This window comes from Acartia tonsa, chromosome 9, assembly GCF_053477335.1.
Source record: "Acartia tonsa isolate MP-2025a chromosome 9, ASM5347733v1, whole genome shotgun sequence".
Taxonomy (NCBI): Eukaryota; Metazoa; Arthropoda; class Copepoda; order Calanoida; family Acartiidae; genus Acartia; species Acartia tonsa.
Window position 1 is genome coordinate 27,828,509 of NC_137268.1, and position 9,594 is coordinate 27,838,102.

Below are 9,594 nucleotides of genomic sequence, written 5' to 3' on the forward strand. Positions count from 1 at the left end.
ATGAAACTTGTATTTATAATAACAAAATGCATATGTAGAAATTACAAGAGACGTGGGAATAGTTATTTATCGCATCGTATTGTGAACAGCTTTCTGTGGATTTAAAATGTATAATTATAAGATCAAAACCAGTTTTGTTAACCCCGAGATCTGCCGAAGGCACTGGTTAACAAAACTGGGTTTAATATTATGATTGTACATTTTTATATTCGTAGAAAACTGGATTCGATACGATACATGATTTTGGCTTACATCAGGTTCTAATCCAGCGGATCTTAATTGGTTTCGAAGCCATACTGGAATAGTTATTTCTTGCATCGTATTATAAACGGCTTTCCGCGGATATAGAATGTACAATTATAAGATTAAAACCAGTTTTTTAGCCCCTAGGTGCCGTAGGCACGGGCTAAAAAAACTGGTTTTAATCTTATGATTGTACATTTTTATATTCGTAGAAAGCTGGATATAATACGATGCTAGACATAGTTTTTTCGTATGGATGAGAACCGGTTCCTATCCACCGGATTCGAATGAATACGAGAAAGGTAAATTATTGAATTTATAAGTTTTTAAAGTAGATTTCTAATGATTACCTATAGTGAAAAAAATTAACTTGTAATTTATGTATCTTTATGTAAGAGTCTGTCACTTTTGGGGGCTTAGTACCATCACTCTCACCCCTGAGGAAAAAATCCCCCTCCCTTGCTATACTTTTTTTCTTTTTAAAACTAAAATTGAAAGGAAAGGACTCTCGGAGCGTAGCTGCTAGTTGTTAAAGGCAAAACCAAAATTGTCTTCATTAATGCACTATTGAATATAGCAAAACAGTTGATCATTCTTTTTGTCATTTACCTAACATTAAATCCCTTACAATATCTAACACAAGAGTTCTGATCAAGGGCAAATTTTCTTCCCCCCCCCCCCCCCCCCACTCTAAAATAACTAGCTTAAAATTTCAGTAACAAAATGAGATTATTTGTGTTATCATGTGTCTTAGGAATGTTAAAAAATCATTAGCAAATTAGAAAAAAATATGTTGTTTTATATTGAGGACAATCAAAATATTACAACCTTTACTTATCTAAGATTTTAATGTGAAAAACTAAGCTCCTCCCAATCAAATTTATTGATGAAACGTATGAGTGATGTTTTCTTTGGTTAATATAGGTCTGGTAGAACTCATTGTCCTTAAGGGATAAGATATGAATTAATATACATTCCCCTTGCCGATAAACAAAATTACCCCTCCTGTAGATTAAAATTATTGGTGGAAATGTTTGGACATTTCTAGATAGAAACTAACCAATTAATAAAAGTACCCAAAGTTTCTGAGCCTGCGAATAAGATTACGTGGTAAAAATAAAAGATTGGTTGATGTTATTTACAGTCCAATGTCCCTTACCTCCCCAAGAATATCATAAAGAAGCATTTAGCAGAAGTTAAAAACAATTAAACATAAAGGAGGGCATATTTAGGTTGCTGGCAAATTTCTTTTTAATTATCCTTATTTGGGGCCGGATGTTTATTTGTAACGAAATATCTTTTCCAGGGAGGTGTATTATAGGTCCCGGGAAAGATATTTCCATAATTGTTCCTAAAAAAAATATTAAAATAGAACTTTGTAGAAAATATATTTAATAGCAAAAACATGAATTTTTTAACATTTTAAAGTTTGTGTAATGGCGAGACCTCAAAGAAGGCCAGAATACTATGATGTAAGGTTTTATTTTTAAAAGCAAAGCTTTTCTATAATTATGGTCGGTCGGTCAGGGAGTAAGGGAGGGGACAATGGGCAATTAATTCAATTTAAGAGTTTTTGAAGAAAGGCCATGAAAACCAGAATAATCCAGAAAATATGGTGGAAATTGTAAAGTGATTGTTGATTAAATCTAGAAAACCATAAACTAAGTTCCAATAAAAAAAGCAATCATTTGAAAATAAGATTACCAGTATTACAGACTGACATAACCATTCTGTAATTAATTACTAGAAATATCTCCCTGGATCTCTTCAGATGACAGGGAAAGAGAAAAGAGATTTGGGGGCAAGTGTTGTGAACACAGAAAAAAAGGGGCAGGCAGGCGTGTAGCTGGATGGGCAAGTATATGACCCACACGCCTTCCTGCCCCTTTTTATCCTGTTTATTTCCCCCACCTCCCTTCTCCATTTCCCTTTCTCGTCTACTTTTAAAAAGGAGGTAGGGATGAAGGGAGTGAAATATAGTATGGGAGGGGGGCCGTGTATTTATATTTGAACTACTTTCTGTCTGCAAAACTATATATATTCAAAACTAACATAGCGAGTAACGGCATTTCTTGCGCATGTCCCCAAACTCAGTCAGAAACTGCTAAATTCTTGCACATTCCCTTTAAGCCAGTCCCCAAAGTCTGAGACTCCTAAAGATTGAATATTCGATCCATTGTCCCCTCCCTTACTCCCTGTCGGTCGGTCCATACGTCCGTAACGGTTTGCTCTTTTCGTTGATTTAGACATGCTAGAAACCTTTGCATGATACGGTTAGGTACGAGTTAGGACCCTCCACTTTAAATTTAAGTATAAAAAAGATATCTACCCAGAAATAGTTACACACAACAAAGACAGACAAACATTCTGTAACATCTATATAAGGATTGCGTGAATAACCTAACCTATGGTTTATGAGGCGCAGGAATATGATAGAGATATATTTACTATAATTTAATATCTATATTTGCAACAACTTTTTCTACACAATAACTTCCAACTTTTAACATTTACAAAAGGTATTGCTTCATTGCTTCAAGATCCATGTCAGATCTATATAAAATACATTGGTGAGCTCGAGTTCTCCAAACATTAAGTGTTTGAAACTCATTATAATATTAAGGAGGCACAGGAATATGACGGAGATGCCTATATTTACTATGATGATTACAATGCAGAAGGAGGGGAAGGGGAGTATTATGGCGGGTAAGTATTTTGATGCTTGCACACAAAGTGCCTGTTGAGCACCTACCCCTCCCCGAACCCAGTAATAGTGTCGGACTGATTATGACGTAACAAAAAAAATTAGCCAATGAGAGGACATTATGAATTAGTCAATAATGTCCTCTCATTGGCTATTTTTTTTTGTTACGTCATAATCAGTCCGACAATATTACTGGGTTCACCCCTTCCCGCTTATTTTATAAATAGATTGAAATAAGCGGGGAAGGGGTAGTTTTTTCAAATGACTAACACCTAACCCTAATTGCCAAATATTAACTAACCTAAGTAATAAACCAAGAAATGGAAAAAATTCTCCGCACTCTTATTTAGGGGGAACTGGGGTGCAGTGCTCAAAAAGTTACTTTGTGGGAAAAAGTTAATTTTTTACCAGCAGCATAATATATATGTGAAATAATAATAAAAAATATTTTGTAGGCCATATGAAGATTATGGAGGGGAGGAAGAAACAGGCGATCAGGTACTCAACTTTGGCATATTCCCCAGGGAGGGAGGTGACTTTGGGTTGTTCATTATATTAGTCCCCAAAGTTATACAATAAAGTTTTCTCTTTCGTTTGCTTAAAACTAGTTTTTTTGATACATTAGAAATCAAGAGGGAAGAGTAGTTTTTTGTTTATTAGCTTGATACTCCAGGTTAGGTTAGGTTATATTGAGATCTGGATAGGGCTTCACCTGAATAGGCCCTGCAGGTGTTAGTTATAAGAATAACATTTCTACCGAGTTGATCTAAAAGAAATTGTTTTGTCAACTCTCGTTCATTTTTGACAAATTTTTATCTCAGATATGCATTCCACGAATCAATTGTCACTGAGTCAGTATAGATTATGTGCTCATTTGAATATCAAGTCTTTTTATTATTAAACTAACTGATTTGTTAAAACTAAACAATGAAACACTGTGAATTAGACTTATCAAATAAAAATAACAAGTTTAAATAAACTGTGTTGATCACTCTATGTTATTTCTAATTATAAATTTTCTGAATATCACATTCTTTAGTATGACATAAATATGAATGATATATGATCTCTAGTATGACAGCGTTATAGATATCCTAGAGCCGACACCACCACCCTATCAACCACCTCCACCCCCTCCTCCACCTCAATACACCCCACCTCCTCCCCCAGCATACAGACCAACAAGACCACCCTACAGACCAACACGTCCTCCCACAACTACAACCACTACCACAACAACTACTACTACCACAACAAGGTATATTTTAGCCGTTGGAGGAATGGATCTTAGTTTTTTTCTTTTTGGTGTGCCGAGGTACAGCAAATGTTCTTAAATTGAAATTGGGAAGGCCTTTCTTCCCCTTTTTTAATCCCACAAATGCTTTAACACTCCCCTATTAAATCACAGTGCACGCCACTGTTGTTTTAAATGTAGTATTTTTAGTATTTTGTGATATAATTGTCCATAATATAATTTGCATTTTTAGCTATTATAATACAAAAAAAGTTCAATGAAGTATTTTAGGAGGCCACCAGTAGTAGCAACTGCTTCTGTGAGAACAAATGTTTATGATCCAAATGAGTAAGATCTTTTTAAAAACGTTCTTTTAAAGTTGATGGATTTTTCGCAAATTTTCTGTTAAGTTGTGTGCAGCCGTTTTGTCAACTGCGCTTATTATGTCAAACTTTTCTTAATTAAGAATATTTCATATATATACATTGGGTCATAACTAAGAACAGTTTGACTTAATAAGCGCAATTGACTAAACGGTTACACACAACTTTAGGGAAAATAAAAGGAACAAATTACAAACTTTGTACTTGCAATAAATTGATAAATTTTGAATAATCAGAAGTTGGTACGAGAAGAGACAACGAGAGCATGAGCGTAGAGGTCAATCAGCACCAGCCAATCAGAGACCGGGATACAATGATCCATACGCCAATCAGGGCCAAGAATACGTTGAGGAAGAGGAATCAACCAATCAGAGAGGAGGATACAATGATCCATATGCCAATCAGAGACAACCTTCCACAGAAGCACCTACTCAAGAGTACAGGGGAAGGACAAGGGAAAGGTAACATTTCTTTTCTTAAAGATTTTTTATAATTAGAAAATATACAACTTAAAAATTTCAATTATATATATTATTTTAGAACAAATGAGAATGATTATAGAAGGGGTTCAGGTAAAAAATTTTATATTGTTTTTTAAAGGGATAGAAAGATTATATTTAAAATTCATGTGAAATGATATAACCTATATTCATGAGATTTAGTACCAAGTGTTTTACAAAGAAAGAAAAGTAAAAAAAAAGTAAGTTAGACTTTATATAGGTGTTTGATTGCTTACATTCAGCAAGTATCAACTAAAACTTTTTCATAATATAATTTTGTTGTCTATTGTAACATCATCAGAAAGGTGTAATATCTTACTTTAATAGCCGTTTTATAATTCCGAAAGACATTGAAAGTTAAAAGCAGATTACTATCCGCTGGATAAGAACAAGTTCTTAGCCGTACTGAAAAATCATGTACGGCATCGTATAACAGATAATTTTTCACGAATATTGATAATAAAATCATAAAATTAATATCAGGTTTGTTAGCCAATGCCTTCGGCACTTCGGGACGAACAAAACTGGTTTATTTTATTTAATTCTAATATCCTGGGGAAGCTGTCTATGATACGATAGGACAAATAACGTTAAAGAATTTGGAAAATTTCAACCATTTTATGTAGAAAGATTTTTCTCACCTCATGTTCATAATGTTATTGTTTAATAATCCACTATGATCTAAAAAATTTGAACATTTTGTTTGTGTTGGATCCTGCCTCTAGGCAACATATATGTATATTGTAGAAGGTGGAGATGCAGTATTGACCTCAGAAGTTGATGGAGAGGAAGATGACGCAGACTGCAAGGAACCTTGTCAGAATCTCATTCATTCACTGGGACATCCGAAGGTAAAGGTCCAGCGACCGTGCCTCAACTTAACGTAAAAGATGGTTCCAACTGCTGCTATGCCAGTGCGCGAAGTAAATAGTTAGAATAGGGGGAATGCCTTTTGACCATAAATTGGCGCAACTTATTACCATGCACAGTTAGGATTTCTTAGACAAATATCATGCAATCAAAGGGTTGGTTGTCTGTTGGATGATACTTAACCTAATATCATTGGATGTTAGAGTATTGTATCCCATTATAAGCGAATAGTGCTCTGGATTCTCTAAATGATCACTTAAAATCGAAGGAGGATCCCGTCTTTATGACGTTAGGTAAGGTTAGGGCTATATATTATAAATTAAAAGTTCGTGGAGGGGGTGCCTGCGGGGAACCCTAAACTTGCCTGGATTGAATACCCAGTACCCAATTTAACCTAACCTGACAAGACCCCATGAAATCTAGAAATTAATGAAAAACAAAGGTAGTATCAGCGCTCACTTATGAGTGTTCATTACACAATTAAAAAATTAATTAAAAGAGATATTTCTGTAATAGCACCAAATTTAAGACTACGGTTAAATGACATAAAAGATGTACTGTTAGTTATTTCTTTCATCGTATTATAAACCGCTTTCCGCGGATTTAGAATGTGCAATTATAAGATTAAAACCAGTTTTATTAGCCCCGAGTTGTCGAAGGCACGGGTACATTTTTATATTCGTAGAAAGCTGGATATAATACGATGCTAGACATAGTTTTTTCGTATGGATGAGAACCGGTTCTTATCCACCGGATTCGAGTGAATACGAGAAAAAATACTCTGACAACAAAAATTTTTAGCTTAGATTTAAAATGGTTTATTATTTAGGAAGACGAAGTATGCCCAGAGGGTTGGGTCATGGACATCTACGGTTATTGTAGGTACAAATTAATCCTATTATATAAAGTGGTGGGATTCTGAAGCTTAAGATTTCAAGAATTCAATAAGTTATTGATTGCTCCTATTTAGACAAGCTTCACATAGATACATGATTTATGTTTTGAGATTTATAATATAAAATTTACATAAAGATGAACATAATCAGAAAAAAATTGTTCTTCTAGCTTCAATGATAAGAAAAATTACAACCATTTAAAATTTAAAATAGCAGAGATTTTTGTTGTAAAATATAAAAGATTATATTGCCAGATATCCGGCCGGATAGTTTCAATATATATCTGGCCACACCGGATAACCGGCACAACCCTACTTAAGACTATTTTTTTCTGTCCATTTTTATCCCTTTAAATAAAAAAGCTAGATGCTAGGAGTGCAGTCGCTAGTTTAAAATAAAGTGTTGCGTCTACTAGGATCTCGTAAGTGGCAGGACTGTACGTGCCAAAATTTTCAACTAAGTTTGGTATTGTTCAAGGACAGATTTAAGGCTATTTTGTGAAGGGGTGCATATATGATCCAAAGAATAGTTATTCATCGCATCCTATTATAGACAGCTTCCTTCAGATATGAAAATGAAAAATTATGATATTAAACCAGGCCCGGTCTAACAAAACGGTTATTATGGTTTTTAATTAAAATACATGATTTTTAAGTATGGCTTAGAATCGGTTTTAATCCATTGGATATTAATCGACCTTGAACCCATACGGGAAAAATAACAAACCATCTTCAAATAAAATTATCTGCACTGATAATGGAGAATACAGGATAATGTTTAATGACATACATACATTTTAAAGCCTTGATTATAGAGAAGCTTCGCTTATTACATTGTACTATGTTGCCATTCCAAAAATCAAATGAATTGGATATTTATATCATATAAAAATTGTTGTTAAAAAATGACTTTCTAGTAGATATTATGGAGTTACTAAGCTTTTTATATCGTACCTAACTACTGTAGGAATCACCATGCAACGTTTGAAATCTGTAAGACAATTCCAACATGTCTTAATTAACTAAAAGAGCTAACCGTTGCGGACGGACCTACTTTAATTATAGAAAAGCTTCGTTTTTGAAACTAGAACTTGATGAGACAAACAAACCTTTTCAGGGAAGCCTTCCTGATGGAGAGTCGGGATTGGGACTGGTGGGAAAATATCAGACATTTTGTTCATGGTGGTGGTAATTCATGGTAAGCTATTTCTTGGCCCATAAACAGGTGTCTTGTCAATATGTATGTCTGTCCGACTAATTAACTTAACAAAAATTATTGTATTTTTCACATTTATATAGAATCATAGACGTCCAAGGGGGGGGGGGGTAATAGGGCGATTACCCCCCCTAAACGATTTTGGGGGTGCCGTAGGCACCCTCAACCATTTAGGAGGGGGTATTTACCCCCCCCCCCCCCAAACAATTTTTTTTGGGGGGGGGGGTAAATACCCCCCTCAAAATAAAAAAACCCTAATAAAAAAAAAATTTTTGCGCGCATTTTTATTACAAAATATTTAATAAAATTTAAATTACCCCCCCCCCCCCATTCAAAATTTACCCCTACCATGGGGGTGCCGTAGGCACCCCCAATCATTTAGGAGGGGGTATTTACCCCCCCCCAAACAATTTTTTTTTTTGGGGGGGGGTAAATACCCCCCTCAAAATAAAAAATCCCTAATAAAAAATATTTTATAAAATTTAAATTACCCCCCCCAAAAATTTTACCCAAGGGGTAAATTTTTGGGGGGGAAACTAACTTTACCCCCCCCCCCCCCAAATATAAATTACCCCCCCCCCCCCCAAAAAAAAAAATGGACGTCTATGTATAGAATTATAAAAATTTACACAAAAAAATCTTGTAACATTTTTACTTTGACAGAGTATATTTTATTATGGATGGTTCTAATTATCATAAATTCATAAATTGTCAACATGGATGTTGTCATCCTTGTTGTCATGTGTTTAGGTACAACACCCATCAACCAACTATTCACCAACAGATGTACTACAACCAAGCTGGTTAATTATAAATATTATAAATAACTCCTTAGTTCTGCATAACTAATCCTAATTTTACTCATTTGGAATGATTTGAAATAAATTCTTTAAAAATCCATATATTTAATTTATAATGATTTGAAATAAATTCTTTAAAAATCCATCTATTTAATTTTCAACTTATCAATGGATATAGAATACGAGGCTATATTAACAGAGGAAAATTTATCGACAATTAAGGTTGCTAATATGTACCTCATTTATTGGGCAGTTCGTGCATCCAATATAGCAAAAAAGGGTGGATTATACTTGCAAGCTACGAGTATCACTTTATCATATTTAAATATGGTGGAACTTCCAAGTAATTATATATACTAATTTATCACAATGAGCAATTTTTTACAGAGCAAATGTAGTGGACAGACCCGAAATAAAGGCAAGCTACACTCCGTAGCAATAATGATTTCCTTGTAAAAATTGTCTGATATTTTAAGTAGATTGATTTAAAAATTGTATGAAGTTTGATCTGAGATTCCTCCCCAAAAAATAGATAGAGGGGAGGAATCTGCCCTTACTTGACGAAAAATGGATACAGATGGATAATCTAGATATATATTGTCTATTTTTAAATATAAAGAAAAATTCTTGTTATTATAGAAAGGACATTTTGGTAGGTAATATTGGGAAACTGGACTGGAATATTTAACCGGTCCCCAAAGTTTTTTTTTTATTAACACGTTCTCTCATTCGTTGGCTTCTAAACTCCG

At 34.2% G+C, this 9,594-nt stretch overlaps 1 protein-coding gene across 2 annotated transcripts; it reads left to right on the forward strand.

Moving 5' to 3' along the window:
* Positions 1 to 1,587: 1,587 nt before the first annotated feature.
* LOC145328673 (uncharacterized) lies at positions 1,588 to 8,945 on the forward strand. Of its 2 annotated transcripts, XM_080172459.1 has the most exons (11): positions 1,589 to 1,715; positions 2,867 to 2,949; positions 3,403 to 3,445; positions 4,021 to 4,205; positions 4,473 to 4,529; positions 4,801 to 5,025; positions 5,105 to 5,136; positions 5,812 to 5,915; positions 6,764 to 6,816; positions 7,947 to 8,027; positions 8,796 to 8,945. In XM_080172459.1, the coding sequence occupies exons 1-11, from the start codon at positions 1,680 to 1,682 to the stop codon at positions 8,851 to 8,853; spliced, it is 957 nt and encodes a 318-aa protein (XP_080028585.1). In that variant the 5' UTR covers positions 1,589 to 1,679; the 3' UTR covers positions 8,854 to 8,945. The 2 variants fall into 2 exon arrangements, with proteins under 2 accessions (XP_080028586.1, XP_080028585.1); XM_080172460.1 differs by lacking the exon at positions 4,473 to 4,529 and having other exon boundaries at positions 1,588 to 1,715.
* The last annotated feature ends 649 nt before the right edge of the window (positions 8,946 to 9,594 follow it).

What these genes read in the sequence shown, in the direction of transcription:
- LOC145328673 (XM_080172459.1), top strand. Translation starts at nt 1,680, where the DNA reads ATGGCGAGACCTCAAAGAAGGCCAGAATACTATGAT. An exon ending in AATGTTTATGATCCAAATGA is followed by an intron (nt 4,530 to 4,800) that starts GTAAGATCTTTT and finishes TTGAATAATCAG; the next exon opens with AAGTTGGTACGAGAAGAGAC. An exon ending in ATTCACTGGGACATCCGAAG is followed by an intron (nt 5,916 to 6,763) that starts GTAAAGGTCCAG and finishes TTTATTATTTAG; the next exon opens with GAAGACGAAGTATGCCCAGA.